The sequence below is a fragment of the Ahaetulla prasina genome, chromosome 8 (genome assembly GCF_028640845.1).
Source record: "Ahaetulla prasina isolate Xishuangbanna chromosome 8, ASM2864084v1, whole genome shotgun sequence".
Lineage (NCBI taxonomy): Eukaryota > Metazoa > Chordata > Lepidosauria > Squamata > Colubridae > Ahaetulla > Ahaetulla prasina.
In genome coordinates, this window is record NC_080546.1 from 78467697 (window position 1) to 78487857 (window position 20161).

The 20161-nt window shown below is 37.5% G+C and overlaps 1 protein-coding gene across 7 annotated transcripts in view; it reads left to right on the forward strand.

Annotated features, from left to right (window-relative positions):
• Window positions 1-15551, forward strand: part of CLOCK (clock circadian regulator) — a 48869-nt gene extending 33318 nt beyond the window's left edge. For 6 of the 7 annotated variants that reach the window (XM_058192452.1, XM_058192451.1, XM_058192455.1 and 3 more), the window contains 8 exons: window positions 769-910; window positions 1158-1258; window positions 2102-2191; window positions 3752-3910; window positions 6181-6387; window positions 7330-7535; window positions 9193-9484; window positions 10431-15551. In XM_058192452.1, the coding sequence (XP_058048435.1) occupies window positions 769-910; window positions 1158-1258; window positions 2102-2191; window positions 3752-3910; window positions 6181-6387; window positions 7330-7535; window positions 9193-9484; window positions 10431-10607 (1374 nt within the window). In that variant the 3' untranslated portion in view covers window positions 10608-15551. The remainder of the gene's footprint in view (window positions 1-768; window positions 911-1157; window positions 1259-2101; window positions 2192-3751; window positions 3911-6180; window positions 6388-7329; window positions 7536-9192; window positions 9485-10430) is intronic. The other variant, XM_058192456.1, reaches the window with a different exon arrangement.
• The last annotated feature ends 4610 nt before the right edge of the window (window positions 15552-20161 follow it).

Below are 20161 nucleotides of genomic sequence, written 5' to 3' on the forward strand. Positions count from 1 at the left end.
TGAATGGCCTGGCATGCCTCCGGCCCCCGGTCCTGGCACCATGCCCGGACAAACCGAGCAAATAAACCCCTCCCCCACAGCATGTGAACATGAGGAACCTGAAGCCAGTCACGAGCTGGAATTGCCGGCAGCTGGAGGGTGGATCGATCCACGCTTCCAGAGAATGGAGAGGCGACGTCAGCAAAAGGAAGGGAGGGGCAGGCCTGGATAAGTGCTGAGTCATGGAGCCACACCCCATGGCCTATATAAAGGATCTACTTTCTGGCATTCTTTGAGTCAGGCAAAGTCTAATTTGGATTGCTGAAGTCACATCTTGGACTCCTGCCTGCCCTGAGAACTCTGACAGAACTTTGGCAAAGCTGCAGAGGCTCTGTGGCCACGCTTGATACAGACTTCCCCGACCCGGCTGTCAGAGGAGGAGTGGGACATGACACCATGGCTGGGACAGGAAGAGACTTGGATAACTTACTTTGTGGCATGTAAAACTGGAATAATTTGGAATGGAGGGAATAGATGAATGCCATTTGAATGTTGTTGCCCTCATGGAAGTCTATATCTGCATAATTTAAAATAGGGGTCTCCAACCTTGGCAACTTTAAGACTTGTGGACTTCAACTCTCAGAGTTCCTCAGCCAGCAAAGCTTTGGGAGTTGAAGTCCACAAGTCATAAAGTTGCCAAGGTTGGAGACCCCTGATTTAAAAACATAGCCTGATTGTTCCTATTGTTTTGTTTTGGATGAGCTAGAAAAACCTTATTTTCCTCCCCAGAGTCAGGATTCGGGTTCTGACAATCATATAAACACAGTGAGTCTCAAAGAAGCATTGGAGAGATTTGATCGCAGCCCCACCCCTTCTGCCTCCTCTAGGAGTTCTAGGAAATCTTCTCATACTGCAGTTTCGGATCCTTCATGTGAGTGTTGAGAATTGTCGATATTTTCCTATGGTTGACTATTTATAATCTCTTTATGATATGTTCTGTTTGAAGCTAAGAGACTTAAAAAAAACAAAGGACAAATAATTACATTTGGAAATCTGTTTTCAGTTTTAAAAGCTTTATAATTTTCTAATGAAAGACTAAGCATTTTGCCTAAGCGTATTTGTTTTAGGTTGATGGTTAACAAAATTATCTTTCAATATTCATTGGCTACTGTTTTTAGCAACACCAACAAAGATGACAGTGGATACTAGCACTCCTCCAAGGCAAAATTTATCTACACATGAAAAATCTGCACAAAGGAGAGCTTCGCTTGGTAACCAGGTAATTCATAGAAGTAGCACCACTTCTCCAAAATGTTATTTTCATTTTTTTAAAAGAAGAAAAGCGAATTCTAGAAGGCTATTTCATCATCCCGTTTACACTTTAATTGTTTTGGAAGCTTTCAGATATCTAGGGGTTTTTTTGCCCCGTGCTCTTTATGTACATTTTTATAGTCTTTTTATTATTTTTGAACACCCAGTACATCTGGCTGTTCAAATAATACAGAAGGTAATGCGTATTTGAATGGAAATTAGATTTTAATACATTTCACTTTGGTGAGTTGAAGTTGATGTCTTTCAGTTTAACTGTTTGGTTATTAATATTGTGATGTTCATGTTCTTTAGAATTACATTTCTATTTGCACCTCTTTCATGTCAGATAACCATTAGGTGCAAAGAAAAAGATAGTTATAGAAAGTTGTTATATTCCCTGAGAGCAACAGAGGGATAAATCTTTGAGGTTTCTTCTTGATTGTTTGTTCTCTGTTGGCCTCTGCGAGATGTACATTTGGCATTTTTTATGAGTATTTATACTAAGGCAAATCAGAAGCAGCAAACTGACTTCATTAAATGATTTTGCATGGCCCAATTTCATTCTTGTTGTTATAGGATAGGAGGGTTTGTTTTTATTCAGTTATGTCAGTAAGGGAAAAAGAGGATGGGTTTTAAAATATTTTCCTGATATCAGTGCCATTAAAATAAAACGTTACTTTATTTTCATCAGATGTGGAAGAAATGTAACTGAATAATTATATATTTATAATTATTATATATTATTATATTTATAATTATAATTATAAATAATTATTATTTATAATTATGTGTGTATATTTTTCAATTTTAGTCTTTAAATTCTCAATCCGTTGGGCAGCCTCTGGCACAACCAATGATGACCCAGCCTGCAACTTTACAACTTCAGCAAGGCATGTCTCAGGTAGCAACCCAATCTGAATATTAAAAGCAAATAGTGATACTTTGTGGAGGATACCGAATGTACAATATGAAATTTAACACAGAATTTAAAAGATCTTAGCTGAATCAGATTAAATTCTTAGAGAGAAATAACCTTTTTTTAAATGCCCAGTGTGATCTTTGGTCCTGAAAGGCTTCATTCCCAACTACTAACCTTTCCTGATCCTACTGAGCTCCCCAGTACAGATAAGATTGGCCAAGTGCTGTTAGTTGCCAAGGCAATATAAAATTTAAGTACTTAACTAAGGGCATTTCTATACTTTCTCCCCCCTTAAAAAGTTTTTACCAGAACTACCATATTTTTCGGAGTATAAGATGCACTGGAATATAAGATGCAGCTTAGTTTTTGGGGAGGAAAATAAGAAAAAAAAATCTGCCTACCAGGTATTCATCTGGCTAGCGTCCTTAGTCTGGTCAGCTTCAGCACATTAGTTTGCTGGTTTTTATCCCCTGCTTGAGGATAAAAAACAGTTTCTAAAGCACAGCTGATCTTTGGAGAGAGAAGCAATGAGAAAAGCAGGCAAACCACAGAGATCACTTCACTCTCTAGTGCCTCCTTAAGGCTGAAAAAAAGCTTCACAGCTGAGAGTCAGAGGGAGCAGGCAAAGTATGATCACTTAACTGAACAAAAGCTTAGCACAGAGATCGCTTCACTCGCTAGCACCTCCTTAGGGCTGAAAAATAATTTCGAAAAAGCTACATTCAGAGTATAAGACGCAGCCAAATTTTCAAACTCTTTTAGGAGGGAAAAAAGTGCGTCTTACAGTCCGAAAAATACAGGTAGTAAATATTTGGAGGATACCAGTGATTCATTAATTGATTTGAGGATCTGAGCAACGTGAAACAGATAGTACTGTTGGAACACTAAATTTGTCTGGATTGTGGAGTTCATTGCCTAAAAGCTAGTTGTGAATATATTACAGCAGTCCAAATGGTAATTCTACTTTTCAGCTTGCTTTTCAACTGTGCCCAGTAGGCAAATTTAAGAACTGAAAAGAGCAAATAATTAAAAAGGCATTTAAACCACTTTTAAACATTCATTTGGGCATCAAATATGATTGAGAGTCAGTTGATTTGATAGAGGTCATTTCAGTAGCAAATCCATAATAGTTTTCTTTTTCTGCAATCATATGCCAAATCCATAAGCTTATCTTCCTAATTAAATCAGCATTCTATAAATAACAGATGGCTACATTGCTCACTATAGTTTTTTTCCTGTTCTGTCACATATCTTACATTGGAGCTTGTATTTGGAACCTATCTGTAACTCCTGTTTATCTGACTTTTCCCTTGGTCCTTTTCTCCTTGTTTACTTTTAAGGTTTCTCTAAAAGCTCAATGTTTTCTATGTTGGAATTTTTTTGGTTATTTTATGCCGTGTTCATTGATAAATACTTTAGCTGATTAAATTGATTTCAATGTGTATATATAGCTAACAGTAAGGTGCTTATGTTATAGTCGGATACTTTTCTTATAACATTGATTACTGATTCAGATCTTTTATAAAAAATTCTGCTTTGTAGCCAATGCTTCAGTTTTCTGCTCAATTAGGAGCTATGCAACACTTAAAGGACCAATTGGAGCAAAGAACACGAATGATAGAAGCAAACATCCATCGCCAGCAAGAGGAACTGCGGAAAATTCAGGAACAACTCCAGATGGTCCATGGACAAGGTCTCCAGGTTAGTTTGAACTAATTATATAGGAATGCAGGGAGTATGTAAAAACGAGATTTGATTTCAACAAATGAAAATTGTGTTTATATTTCTATTGGCTAGTATAAACTGTAGTATTTTATCTATAAAATTTCATGATAAAGACAGCTATCTATATTTTGATAATTCATGCGTTTATAAAATTTTTTACAAAGATTACACAGTCAATTCTATTTATATTAATTAATTGGATAATTAATATTAAAGATAGTCCTCATTTAGCGGCTACAATTGGGACCTGCAACTTGATCATTAAGTGAAACATCCCAATTTTATGACTTCAATTCAGATTTCTTTTTTTAAAAAATGTATTAATAGTTAAAAAATCAATTCAAAATAAAATAAAGAAAAATTAGAAAGAAAAAGTAAACAGATGAAAAAGAAAAAAGTAGAAAAAAGAAAAAAAAAGAAATGTAAGAATTTAGGAAAGAAAAAGAAAAGTAATATCTAAAGAAGTAATTTCCATTCTTCACCACAAGTATAGACTATTTTACTAACTTTTCACCTCCTCTTAATTTACAACCAATTGAATCTGTTCATCCAATGTTTTATAAATAAATCCATAAAGCATCATGATTTTGGTCATGGTATCAGGTACTGTCCATTAAGGAAATAACATAACTATTTTAACCTTAATCAAAGAAACAATCTTTATATTGCTTTCTTTTACTTCTAATAGTCTTGATTTTCAATCCATTCAAGTAATGTCATAATTTCTTTTTCTTTCAACTCTTTCTCACTAGATTCTGTCAAGTTTTAATAAATCTCTTTTGTAAAATGAATATAAAATAATTACTCAGATCACTCCTTTGGTTTATTATTTGTAATTCCTTTTTTTATTGTTAAAGCATCAGCCAATGTCTTCTGTACGTCCATCTTTTTCTGTGTCTTTCTTGTAACCTGTCATTTGTAAATCCATTTTCAAATCTGCATCTGTCTGTATCTTGTCAGTTTGTTCCTCTTTTCCATTTCTTCCAAAATAACTTTTGGATGCAATCTATCCATAGAAACAAACATTGCTATTTACATTGTCAATATTAACTTCTGATTCCATTTTTCAAAAATAGCTTTCAATATTTCCAATGTTGTAATATTTTATGTATGCTTCCCCTTTAATCAAAACCTTTAGTTCCCTCCAGTGTCCAAATTTTGAAATTCTTTATCTCTTTTATGTTCAGAACAACTTGACTTTTACATGAGAAGAATTCTTATAATTAATTCCAACATCTTACTTCAGATTTATCTGGACTCTTAGTTTACCACTTTCTAAAATCAAAATCTTAATTCGTCTTTTTCTGTTCATTTTGATTTTTAAAAGTTCTAAAGTTTGTAGTTATTCTTTCATTAAAGAACTAATGGTAGACTTAGCCAGAGTTTTCATATTTATTAAGCCAAAGGTTTCTGATAGCTGAGAAATAGTTAATAAGCAATTTCCAAATGTGATTAGAAAGTGGAGTATGAGAAAGTAGTATCCTTTTAAAGGCTCCAACTGCAATTTGAGCAAAATGGCTATTCACTCACATCCCAGTGCTCAAAACCTAAGAGAGTGGTCTCCTTGCGAGGGGCAACTGCCTGGGGTACCTCTGGGTAATTTTACATCCTCTCTTTGTCCAAAGAGATGTTCTATACTGTCTCTTTGTTTTTCACCATAGTGGTTGGCTCTGCTTTTTGCAGAGCTGTTTTCAGTCTGACATTTCTTCCTCTGAAAGTCTTCTATTTTATTTCAGCTTTTCTTTGCTCTACAGACCTGCAAACGTCATAAAAATGAGGATTACTCATAAAGTTACTTTTCATTGCCGGTTATTCATTAACTGTGAATAGTCTCTAAATGAATCAGTTGCTAAACAAGGACTATTTGTAGGGGTTATTAACAAATATTGACTTCCTTAAAAGTTATATTATTATACGTTCTCCTATTAATTACCAGAGCTTTCTTCAATGTATTGCCCTTACAATGAATTGCACATATCCAGTATATCTGGAGGACAGCAGGTTAGAAAAATTGAAAAAAAAGTAGAAAGATATGCTGATTTAGAATATATGCCGTTAGGGATTTTATGATTTATGTGTTTGCTTAAGAGCAAGCTCCGTTGAACTAAATGGCTTATTTCCAAGTATATTGATTGGATCAATTTAATTTCTCATAAACAATGTTACTATACAAAATAATCATGCGATGATCATTTAATTGTTGGTAGTATTTTAAGCATTGATATGGACTATGTTTCTTCCAAAAGATGTTCTTGCAGCAATCTACTCCGGGGTTAAACTTTGGGTCTGTACAGCTAGCTTCTGGAAACGCATCAACTATTCAACAGATCACACCAATAAGCATGCAAGGCCAGGTTGTTCAGACTAACCAGATCCAAGGTGGCATGAACAGCGGACATATTGGTTCTCAGCACATGATGCAGCAACAATCTCTGCAAAGTACCACAGCACAGGTAGTAGATAGGATTCAGCCCTACGGTGACGTTTTGCAGAGTTGTGTAATGCAATGTTTCTCAACCTTGGTGACTTTTAGATGGGTGGACTTCAACTCCCAGAATTCTCCAGCCAGCAACATGGGCTGGAGAATTCTGGGAGTTGAAGTCCACCCATCTAAAAGTCACCAAGGTTGAGAAACACTGGTGTAATGTTTCAGATTCAGTTCCAAAATAGTGATTTGGAGCATAGGGGTGAAGTAAATTTGTCATATCTGTGCAACTCTTTAAAACAGCTTTTTTTTTTCTCCTGGAAATCTGCCATTATGGAATTTAATCCTCTTTGAGTCTCTGTATGTTCTGAAGCAACTTCCTGGAAATGAAGTCTAAGTACTCCATACCCTAATTATATGTCACAAACATCCCTGGCATCTGTGTGATATCCTGTCACCGGAGTGCTTCCTGAGCAGCATTTATTTTGTTAGCACATGTCTTCAAGAAGAAACTGACTTCTTTGCATAAAGAAAGACCTTTGCATAAGGGCAGGAAAGTGTAACTCATCAGCCAAAACTAACTTTTGGAGAATTGCACGGGGAGCATGTAGTAATATGAATTGCTCTTTCATTGATAAGTATCTTACATTGATCCTTCAATGTTTAACAAACATATCTTCTATTCTTTTGATTAAAGTTGCAGAAATATGCTTTCATCTTATTTTAATTCCTATTCTTTTCCAAATCGGATTCCTAGCTGGTTAGCAATTTCTTCATAGGATCTACGTTTCTAGTGCTATAATGTTTATAGTCACAGCTAAGCTCAGAAAAGGATATTGTATGAGTACTATGATTGGCTCATACTTAACACTTTAATTTAGACTACTGTTCCTTTCCATTGAATAGTGATAGTTCACATCTGTTGAATGAAGCTGAATAATTGTCCTGACAAAATATTTTATTTCTGCAGCATAATCAACAAAACATTCTCAGTGGGCATAGTCAACAGACGTCTCTAAGCACTCAAGGCCAGAACACGCTATCAGCCCCTTTATACAACACTATGGTAATTTCCCAGCCGGCTCCAGGAAATGTAGTCCAGCTTCCTTCAACTCTACAGCAGACCAATAACCAGAATGCTGCCATCACCACATTTGCCCAGGATAGGCAAATCAGGTGAGTGTGAGTCTGGCAGGATTGTACTGCCTGAGTGTTCTGGATAGCAAAATTGGAAGGTTAAGGAGATTAGTATATACAGGGGTGGGCTGCTGGGGGTTCGGGAGAACCTCTAGCTAAGATTCTGTGCAGTTCAGAGAACCCCCCAAATCCCACTCCTGGCTGGCCCCACCCACCCCTCCCCTCCCCTTCCTACGCGGCCTATTTTGGATGCAGGTAAGTGTAGGGCATGCGCAGAGGTTCAGGGAGGGTGAAAAATGGGCCTACTGGAAGATTGGGAAGGGACTGTTTCCGGCCTCCAGAGGGCCTCCGGAGTCTGGGGAAGCAATTTTCGCCCCTCCCGGATGCTCGAGGAAAGCCTCCAGAGCCTGGGGAGGGCAGAAATACCCCACCACCACCACCATGGTGCAGGAGGCCGACTAGGCCATGCCCACCATGGCCACGCCCACCCAGCAACCAGACAGAGAACCCCTTGCTAAAAATTTTAAAGCCCACTTCTGAGTATATATAATAGTTCTCTTTAAACGTTGCTTGGAAAAGTTTTCTTTATTGTGAAGAGAAAACTAGAAGGATTAAATGAGGAAAGCAGTTTAATAAATTAGGAAAAAAGAAAGAGAGACCAACTTAAAAATGATATTTTGATACGTAATCTGCTATGCGTGGGGACAACCTAATGGAGTTCTCCTGCCACAGCACTTAATTTTTCTTGGGAAAGGGAGAGCCAGCATGGGTAAAGTGATGATGCACCATAGGTAGATTAGTGTCATATGTGAGGGCAAAGATGATAGGATATTTTTTCTTTTCTTTTTTTTTTTCTTTAAAATTGGGATTTTTTAAAGCTTATTAAGCACATTTTAAGATTTCCTGTAGTTTTTATGCTGTCAACCTCAAAGTGCTGCCCCTTGTCTAATAAAGCAAAACAAAAACAAAAATGTCATGCTGCCATGCTTTTAACAATTGTGGTCAGAGGAATCACAAAAAAATATTTCTCTGGGGAATGATTCTGGGGACAGCTTCAGGTTGGCCTTCCAGATATGTTAAGGCAACTAACTGGATGCCATTTCCTGTATATATCTGGTGATGATAACAGATTGCCTTCATGCCTGAAATCGACTTTCTTGAAATTATTTGGCTATAAAGATGGGGGAGAGGCCTTTTCGGTCATGAGACCAAACTTTTAAATTACACTTCCCAACAGGAAGGGCTTAGGTCTCTTAGCTGGTGAATTTTATTGATTTGGAATTCTGCCAGTTTATGTCTTCAGCATATAAACTTTTTAAAATTTAGTTAGCTAAGTGAAAGTGTATTCATGTGAAACTAATTGTATTGAAAGATTGCTGATGAAGTAGAAAGCTATCTGGCAGGATCTAGCTCAAAATGTTGGATCCGTTGGACATTTGTTCTGTCCCAACAAGGCTACCATTTTGTATGAAATGTACTGGCAGTCCAAGCCAAAACAGTTACATTAAGTCCATTTAGAACAGGGCTCTCCAATGTTGGCCACTTTAAGACTTGTGGGCTTCAACTCCCAGAATCCCAGCTTTGCTGGCTGGGGGATTCTGGGAGTTGAAGTCCACAAGTCTTAAAGTGGCCAACATTGGAGACACCTGATTTAGAATACCCGGGAGGGGCAACTGATACTTATTTGCTTTCACAGATTTTCCCAAGGCCAACAGCTTGTGACAAAATTAGTGACTGCTCCTGTAGCATGTGGAACAGTAATGGTCCCAAGTACCATGTTTATGGGGCAGGTGGTGACTGCTTATCCGACTTTCGCTGCACAACAGCAACAGCAGCAGCAACCGCAGACATTATCAATACCGCAGCAGCAGCAGCAGCAGCAGCAAGAACAGCAGCAGCACCAACAGCAGCAACAGGAGCAGCAACTCGCTTCAGTTCAACCTCCAGCTCAGGCTCAGCTGACTCAGCATCCGCAACAGTTTTTACAGGTGAAACCAGCTCTCTGAACACCACCCCCCCAGTGCAATTAAACTAGAGCAGTGTTTCTCAACCTTAGGTAAGGTGTGATGTGTGGACTTCAACCCCCAGAATTCCACAGCCCTCTGTTGAAGTCCCGTACATCTTAAGAGGTGCCAAGATTGAAAACAACACACACCAAATTAGAGATCACTTCAAAGGGCTTTGGAAAACCATCTCCCACAGACAGATCATGCTTTACAACTTTGGTGCTTGTGTGTTATGTGCTTAGGTGTACAGTACATACCTTTCAAAGTGTATAACGCAGGGCGTATATTAAGAATTGCCAAAAATACCAGGTCCTGTTCTTAAAGGTGAATTTTTAAATAGTTTAAATTCAGATATTCAGGCAAGGGATTTGGCTGGGTTTATATATTGCATTTCTCCACTAAAACAAATACCTGCAGTGAGCACCTCTCGGGCATTCTTCTGATTTATAATTAGAACTGTTGCTTTTTTTTTAAAAAAATCTTTTAAAAATCTTTTTTGTTTTTGCCAAGATGTAATTACTTGCATATGTCTATATATGCTTCCCTTTGCTATGAGTAAAAGTTTATTTATTTATGGTCCAATTACAACATAAAGAGGCAAAATAAATAAATAAATCCAGAATTGAAGAGCAAAGCTGGCTGGGAAATTCTGGGAGTTGAAGTCCTCCAGGCTTAAAGTTGCCAAGATTGGAGACCCCTGAACTAGCTGGTTTTCATGCTTAAGGCCAGACTAGAACTCGGTGTCTTGGCTTCTAGCCTGGTGCCTTAACCACTAGACCAAACGGGTTCCCATTATATATAGATATTGTGGGATATACACTAATTTGGACGCAGGAAAAAGGGATGCGTATGGGATCATAACGTGATGTTAGGTAACATGCTTGTGTTCTAACAGCTTAACCCCCTCCTCTCGTTTGTAAATTTGTAGACATCCAGATTACTTCATGGAAATCAGTCGACACAACTGATTCTCTCTGCTGCTTTCCCACTACAACAAAGCACTTTTGCCCAGTCGCATCACCAGCAGTCTCAGTCGCAGCCACCGCAAATGCCACGACACAGAGCTGACAGCATGACGGAGGCTTCTAAAGTGCCACCCCAATAGCGTGTGGGGGCTTTGCTTCTGGGAGCAAGTCTGGCAGGGAAACTGCTCAGTTTGTAATTGCACTGGAGATGGTGAGATAGGAGTCGACAGAGTTTCGCAATGCACAGTATTGAAATTCTTTTAACTGTCTGGAATGTATCTGCTGAAGAAAACTGGACAGAGTGCTATGGGAGTTCCAGTAGGTGTAAAGCTGGAGGAGATGACGGGACAGGGACATCCTGACATTTGCCAGGAATGTAATGGCTATGGTTTCTGTGTTTGGCTTTTTTTCAAAGGCCCTGAGTTAATTTGTCCAAATCAAAGTCAAAATGTTCAGTGGACTAAACAAGATACTTACAATTAAGTTTGCTCAGATTAAGTGTTACGATGGACACGCTGTTGCTACAGCTATTTAAGTATGCCTGCAATTATGCTCCAAAGCAACGTTAATTTTTTTCATATTACAGGACAGTAAATATTTTCAAAATATTGAATGGAATCTATCTTCATTGTACAGATACTGTAAAATACTGTGTATATGTCTGGTAAAAAGCAAGAGAGCAGGATATTTTATATGATGCATGGAACTTGGTTTGAATATGTTTTTCCCCAAAATTTCATCAAACGTTCAAACTACTGTTTTCATCTGTTTTATACCTGTTTGTCTTCTCCATCGTGGACTCTGTAACCTGCACGATCATTTATTCTCATCTGTAATGTGGGCACAATCTCCTGTTTGTGGTTTATGTGTAATGTCCAGTTTGTTCCATGAGGTGATAGTGCGTTCAGGTTTGTGGAAATTTTTGCAAGTTAAATTATTGATGAAACTCTTTGAACTGTGGGGGTTCAAGGCATTCAATTTCATAAATACCATTTGTCATGTATCATTTCATGAATATTTTTTTCTTTGGAAAAAAAAATAGGAATTTGCACTGCTCTGTTTTTGATGGGTTTGGAATTTTGATTCCCCAAAACTGTCTTTTGATATAATACATAGTTGCAAATATTTATGTAAAACATATGGTTTAAAATATGAACGTAATTTTCACAAATGACTCAAATATAGGAATAATTTGCACAAAATATATTTAAATTTAATAATTGTAGGCACTTTTTAACTTCTCTGCCGTGGGAAATGTGATTTCGGAATTTGTTGGAATCTTTTTATTCTCATGTAAAATGTTAACCTTTATTTAATCAGAGATAATTCAGGGTCATTTGAAGCAGAACAAATAATAAAACCTCCAGAGTGCCTTGATTTTGATTCAGGTAGTAGTGCTAAACATACTGAATTACATTATCTTGAATTTATGATCATATTTGAAATTTTAGTTCGATGACAAAATATGCTTCCTAGCTAAGTCTCTATTGTAGTTGTATATATAAGTATTTTAAAAACTGTATAAATTGACAATGAAATGTTTTTAAAATGCTACCCTCTCCTTCTCAACCATTCAGTAAGGGGATAGCTGCAGTGTAATTACTCACATTTCACAATTTGAAATTATGCATCTACTTTTTTTCTAAATTTATGCCAAAACATGTATGTGAGTAACAACACAACTAACTTGTAAAGCAATTTAAATTGAGTTATCTGAAATGAGCTAGAATACCTAAATAAGATATAAAGGGGATAACATTGTATTAAGACTTCAGATGACAAATTCACTTCATAAAGATAATAAAAAGATCCAACTGAAATTCTGTACAGATTTAAAAAAAAATGTTTAATATATTTTATGGTACTAGTTTTAAAATCCACGTCTGCAGAGCAAAATAAGTTTGAAAAGGTTTGTAAATTGGATATCTAAAAGAAAAAAAAAAGTATTGGAATGTCTGAATCAAGAAAGATTGGGTAATAAAGAGGAGCTTTATTAATGCAACCAAAGTTATAGTGAAAGCCGCAAAGAATGTAGTGCTGGTTAGACAAAGCAACATCTTGGTAGAAAATACCAAATGTTTATCCTAAGGTTAATTTGGATGCTATTCAGGTATCATGCTAAACTATCAGCTTATCTTAGTTGTAAATGTGCCCTTGTACATCTACTGACTGTTTTCTAAGTGGTAGATAAATTGAGCGTAACGTTCATATGTAAGATTCTACTTTCATCTGTCTTGAAGAAATCAGAGAATGAAGCCATAATTTGTTTAAATGCCACTCATGGCTTTATTTCTTGGTTTTTCTGGGAAACATGCTAGGCTTGCCCACAGTGTGGGTTGACTGTAGCCACATTTATGACCGCACCAGTGGATATGCTTGAGCGTGTTTGTTACTAAGGCAGGCATATGGTTTAATGTGATACGTGAATGGCTCCTTCAAGTTTCTTTTATTGCTGTAGCCTTATATGGTTCCAATCCTTCCCCCCCCCCAATGCATCATTCAACAGTTTAATAGCTTGTACCGTAATCAAATTTTTAAGATTATTTTTTAAAGAATCAAAGAACCAAAGAATTGGATTAATCCTATTCCCTCTTGGCAAATACTGGAAACCAGTAGGTAGCTTACATAGGAAAAGACGTAGCATTATTATCTACATACATAAGAAATGTGGAAATAGTTCTATGAATTTAATTGCAAATAACTGTTCTGCCGTAACTTGTTTGTTGTAATCCCAAGCCTGGCTGTGTTCAACAAAGATCTTTGTATGTAGTAAAATGATTGTCTAGTTGGGCTTGAAGCTATTTAGAATATTATAGCATTAAATAAGAAAATTGGAAGGGCTTTGGAATTGTTTGGAATTGATCAGGGTTTTAGCCTAAGAATGCAGAGCAACAGTCATGGGCAGTTTATTTGGTATAGATTTTCTTTGTAATTTTTATTGAGAAAGAACACAACTACAGTATCAGTAGATGTGACATATATTTTTATAAATATATAAAAGGTAAGCTAATGGAAGAAAAGTAGTAAGAAAGTAAAAAAAAAATTACTAAAGATTTTTTTTGTCTACAGCACTCCAGGCATGCTTCAACGAAACAAAAATATTTTTAGAAGGTATGTTGGCATTGATGTTTATTTTCTGGCTGACGACTTTGTCTGAAGATCTTTTGGAGTGTCAGTGTGCCCTAAATAGCAAAAAGATCCAGCCTTTTCTCTTAATGATGATTAATGATGTTTCTCAAAGCTAATTTTTAATCTCAGAAACCGTTTGGAAGCGTGGTTATTCCACCATCTGTGATTTAGTGTGGCCAAATGTCTCTGCTGGGGGAGGCAGGGTGGGTGGAGTGGGCACGAGGAGTTGGGAGCGGACGTTGTGGGTATTGCACTTAACAGAAAGCCGGGGTGGGCAACCTGTACAGGGTCAGGGACCACAATACAGCTTCCTGACCTGCTGGAGAGCTGCAGGAGGCCTTCCGTTGACATGGAGAAATGGGCTGGCCTTTGGAGAGGCCGTGTTCGAGTGGGGAGTGGGATCGGGAGACCTCTGGGAGGGAGGCAGGTTCCCTTCCCACCATCAAACTCTGAGACAGTGCCAAAACGCATTCATTTTGCGGCCAGTTTTTGGGAGTGCAGTTTTGGCCCCTTTTTCAGGGTGGTCGGGTAGTGCGAAGGGTGGGAATGGGAGCATTTTGCTTCCATTCCCATTCTTTTAGTTTTTTTGTTTTTTAAAAAAGGAAGACTTGTTTTGGTAAAATCCAGTCGTTTTGGCATTGAATTCCAGCAGTCCAGTTGCAGAGCTGTTTCCAGGGAGTTCCTGGGAGTGGCAAGATGCCAACCCCTGTGCTGAAGCAACCGTTGAACAAGGGGTGGGTAGGAATCCTGACAAAAGTGCTGCTGAAAGAATAGAATAGAATAGGATAGAATAGAATAGAATAGAATAGATTTTTTAAAGGGAGAAGGGTAGTTTAGGTTTGCTTACATTTGTGGGGTTGGGAGGGGAAGGAAGACTCCAAGATGAGCTTCTGGGAATTTTAGAGGGAATCGTATAAATATTTTTGATATTATATTTAATATATATATATATATACATACATACTATATTTCTACACATATTAAGAGAATATAGTCAGCACTCTCCATATGCCTTCCATTATTTTTATGTAGAAGTTTACTTGCTGGTGCAATGAATTATTCCAGTCTGTCACAATCTTGTCTGCTGCCAGCTGACAAGAAGAAAAATGACTGAACATCCACACAAGTCCATGGCTGTCAGATAAAACCATGTTAGTTGCTTAAGAATCTGTTGAAAAGGTAATCCTGGTTAACCACTGTGGCTAATAGAGTCACTGGGATTGCGAAGAGATGGTGGTAACCACACTTAGGGTGGGAAACAAAATAAAAAAACATTTTTAAGTGGAAAGAGTCTTGCCAAGAGACCAGCAAATGTAAATGATGATGCACCTGGGTAGATTGGCAAGTCAAAATTGCTTTTTTTTCTCTGAAACGCCACCCTCTTGTTTCTACAAGTGGTGATCACTCTCCTGTAATACTTGAGTATATTAAATTAGGTAGGCTAAAATGTGCGCAAATATAAGCACTTTATGGGGGGGGGGAATCTCATTTTGAAATAAGATTTATTTAGGCAATGGGACTGTTCACAGAAGAAAGGGGTGGGGGTCAGAATGTAGACGATTGTCAGAAAAGAGGCATTGCTGGAAAATGTTTCTTAACGTTTAGGCTTTAAGTCTAAATACATGATTATGCAGACATGTAGTATCGGTTGGCTTTGTACGGATATAGATAAAATACCTAAGCTTTTTTCAGAACTGATTTTTTTTTTAAAAAAAATGTTGCACAATTGCCAGAGAATTATCAACGGGGAGGCTTTCGTATAATTCTAAGTGGTCCTTAGGATTAAATGTGTAGAGGGTTTACAGATGGTGGCCTTTAGTAGACTGCTTCAGTCACATAGTTTGTATTTTTTAGTGAACGCCCATTTTTGTTGTGTATGTTTGTAGATGTGTGTGATTATTATTATTCTTTTTTAAATGTTACTGTGTCATGTGACGTCAGCATGCATGTCAAACTCATAAATCAATTGTCGGAAATGTATTGTGGAGAGATGTATGTGATGAGACAAGGAGGCCCAGAGGGAGCCAATGTGATTTGGAAGAAGGGATGCGTCGTTTCTTCTTCCTTAGCCCCCACGTTAAAAAATTGGGAGATGTTTTCAAATGTACGCAATTATTTGAAGTTGAATGTTGAAACAGTCAGTGAGTGAGACAAGCTTTTGAGAGACATTTTTTTAAAAACATAATTTGGTTGCTTATGAAACTGAATAGTTTTATTGATACATATTTTTTTAACACTACATTCCTCTTGTCTTTAATAAACAAGTACTTTACAGTCTATGTTGCTATGCTTCATGCTTTCTCATCTGCATGGGTATTGCCAGCAGCATGATCGGCCGTATTGCTTAAAAGATATTGTACCTGCCCATAACACACAAACAAAGCAAAATGAAACACTGTGTATGAACAAAATACTGTGTTGCCTGATATACAGATCCCAGCTCTAACTGAGGTGCTGCACTAGTAGACAATCAAAATCTATATGGAAGACTTTGGGGTGGGGTGGGGTGGGGGAATGTTCTTAAAGATACAGCTGCTTTGAAAGTGTTTTTTATTCTTAAAAGTATTTATTTTTTAAATTGTCTAATTGGATACTTTTCAGTGTTGATTTCACATTGTCTTGGTTTTGCATTTTTAAAATTTGGCATTAGATTTGTATATGTAGGAAACCTGTGTGATTTTCATGATCTGACATCAGGAACTGTAGATATGGATCCTCAGTGTTCATGTGATCATTTACCAAGTATCAGTTTTTAACTGAATAAACATAACATTTGAAATTTCTGCTTTGTAGCATTAAGGTTTTGATAATGTTTCCTGCTTGAATACTTCTTCTTGCTGACTTGGTATCTATACCATTACTTTGCTTCAACGACAACAACAATATCAGTCAAAAAGAATTGAGTGGGGTGGAGGGAGATGAAGAAATTGCAAATACAAGCAGCACCCTTTGCGTTTGGCTGGTGATAGTTGTGGCTCTTTTTGTGTTTAAGTGATGATGCTAATCATCTAGGACGGTGTTTCTCAACCTGGGCAACTTTTAAGATGTGTGGACTTCAACTTCCAGAATTCTCCAGCTAACTTAAAACTCCATACATCCTAAAGTTGCCCAGTGAGAAAACGATCTAGGATAATAGAGCTTTCCCCAGCCTTAGATACCGGTCTCTCGCAAACACTGAACAGGAGTACCTTGCATGTCTAGAAGGATGGGAAAAAAACAAAATTCAGTATTCTTTTTCAATGCTCATGCTTCTGACAAAAATTTAAACCCACAGCGAGTGGTAGGAAGAACAATAATTTAGGCTAACTGCCAATTAGTTTTATTTTCAAGGATCTGAGATCTGAAAATCTGAGGATTGCCACGTAACTCTTGAATGTCCCAGGATGAGAAATGACCTAGATTTTGAATCTTTCAAGAATCTATAGCTCTCCCTATTGACTTTGATGGGGGAAATGAATACTGGTCTATAGAGTCTGTGCTGCTACAATGGCCATAGAATTGCAGTCTGTGTGATTTCTTCCCTGCGTTAAATAAAATCATGTCTGATAAGATTTCATAGATGTGATTTTGTTTTTTTCTTCACTGTAATTGAATGCAAGACCCAGTTGCCTTTTAATAAAATGTAAGTAATAGTTCAGGAATTTGCCTAAATAATAGTTAAACAAGTCTCAAGCGTTGTTGGGATTAAGGAAAAACCAAATGCATAGTTACAAAATAGGTGGAACCTGGTTCAATAGTAATAACTCTGAGTGGGAGCTAGGTGTCCTGTTGAATCATTACTTAATTCTGAGCCATTGCAATCCTGGGCTGCATCAATGGAAGGTTAGCATCAAGATTATGAGAAGTGACGGTACCGCTCTATACTGTATTACTGAGACACACTTGAAATACAGGGTCCAATTCTACTCACCACAATAAAGAAAAGGTGTTTTATGACCCTATAAAGAGTGCAGAGAAGGCCAACAATGATAAAAGGACTAGAAGCTATCAACCATATGAGGCATGCTTAAAGGAACTAGGTATATCTAGCCTGTCAAAGAGAAAGGCGAGGGGGGATAGGATAGTTGTCTTCTAGTACTTGAAGGGAAGCAATGAGGAGTTCAATTTAATCTCTAAAGCACCTGAAGATGGAACAAGAAATAATGGGTGGAAGCAGCTTATTAAAGAGAGATCCAATTTGGAATGAAGAAGAAATTTCCAGACAGTGAGAACAATTAATGGAGCAGGCTTGCCTACCAGTATTGTGGGTTTTAGCTGGGGGTCTTCAAGAAAAGATTAGACAGCCATTTATCTGGGATGTAATAAGAGAGCCGCGGTGGCTGGGCTGAGTGGTTAGAGTGCAGTACTGCAGGCTACTTCTGCTGATCACCGGCTGCCAGCAGTTTGGCAGATCGACTCTCACCAGGCTCACGGCTGACTCAGCCTTCCATCCTTCCGAGGTCAGTAAAATGAGGGCCCAGATTGTTGGGGGCCATAGGCTGACTGTAAACCGCTTAGAGAGGGGCTGTAAAAGCATTGTGAAGCGGTATATAAGTCTTAAGTGCTAAGTGCTGCTAAGGTCTCCTGCCTTGGGCAGGGGGTTGGATGAGACCTTCAAGTCCCTTCCAACCCTATGATTCGATGTTGAATCATTCTATTCTTTGTCATATGTTTTTTTCCCACTCACCTCAAAAACTGTACCATATTACTAGATTACTAGAAGCATATTCTAACACTACTGGTCACAGAAATTTAAATTAATCCACGTCATTCCCATTGATAACTTCGGGGTGGGAGATGTCTGTGCCAAATATTTAATTCTATACATATCCCACTGACCTTCCACAGTCTTTATTTGTGAAATACAGTATACTAAAGAAAGTTCGTAACATACAGCTGTGCACTTATTTAGAGGTTTTCTGGTTCATGAAAACGACATACTGATCTCTAAAAACAGCTTTTCCTTATCGCCATTTTCATTGGACTGTTAAACTCACGTGAGGCCATGGAGCCAATGGTAGAATGAGCCTCCTCCTATGAAAATAAATATCTGCCGTGTTTTTCTAGGATGAACCTATCTTCAAGAAAACCTGCTTTTTATAAATTCTAACAAATACCAGTTGCCAACAATACAATAAGAATGTCAACTTCATGTTGGCTTTAAAATTGCATTTTCCCCTCAATCTAGCTTCAAATTAAAATGATTTTGAAGTATTTGTATACAATAAATCTCTTAAATAAATCTTACTGCCCTGATAATTACTCATCCATCATTTTTCGATAGTCAGAGACTGAGGGCTTGGTCGATTTGACACCCACACAACAGCATTGGATAAAGTTTGAAAATCAGCTGATTTTGGAATGGGATCACTTACAGCTTGATCATTGCAATAAAAAAAAGCAGATTGAAAGGACTATCGTGAAAAATATAAACCCTGATCAAAATGCTCCAACATTTGCCGTGTGATACAATTTGCTTAAATGATCTTTCAACGGTGTTAAGAATATGTTCGTGATGCTGTGATAATAACAGTTCCATTATTTATTTATTTTTTAAAAATCTTGCATAGCTTGTATCAGTTGATAACTGTATTGTATATACTTTTGCTTTTTAACATTTGCTGTCCGTTTGCTGAGCTGTCATACGAAAGGAGTCAGAAAGTAGCTTTTTCTGCAGCAGAGCTAGGTGCACAAGAATTGTATTGTGCGGGAAAGGAAGATCAGCAGTAAAGATTCTAGAAGGGAATGATGAGAATAAGGGCTGAAACCAAAGTGGAGCATGAAAACACATCCCTGTGCAAGAACAAGAAAAGCAGGCAACCTGGCCACATATATCAGGTGATGAGCATATATGTCTCCATGTTGTTACCACCAGCAAAACAAAAGCACCAGGTAGTCACCAAAGGAGCCTCAGCTAGTACTCTTCCTCCCATTTGATTTCATTGGCTGTAGGTTTCACTCTCCCAACTACCAAGGCAATGGGAGGGCTTGATTTCATTCCATGCAGGTCACGATAGTATCAATGGATTGGGGACTTAGGTTTTCCAACGCTTTGCAACTCCGCTAAATGCTGTTGGCTTAAGGACGGAAAGACTGAAGACCCTCTGGAAGGGATGATGTAAAAATAAGAACATACAGATGCATGTAGAAGCAAATGCACTGCACGAGGCATGTTACCATAGTAGGAAAGGCTTTTAGATAGAATGATGCTTTTAAAGTCTCAGTAAAATGACCACAAAAAGATTAAACTCCTAAAAAACAGTGAAAGGATTTTCTTCCCTCTTTTGGGAATAGAACCTACACTAGAAAATAGTGAAAACCGAGCTTACTACTACATGAAGATGAACCCTCTTCAGAATCATCCAGAAATTATACCTATACACATTAAGCTTAACTAGAAGAATCTCATGCTTAGGAAAGATGAGAATAAAAGCAGTAAAAAAAATCATTTTTACAAAAGAATTTATTTCAAAGTGATCTTTCCAGCTTGATACTCATCTTTTACAAACTGGATTCTTTCTTTTTTTTCCCTTCCTTTTCTGGCTACAAGATGGACAAGTATATTGCTCAGTGATAGCAATTGGCA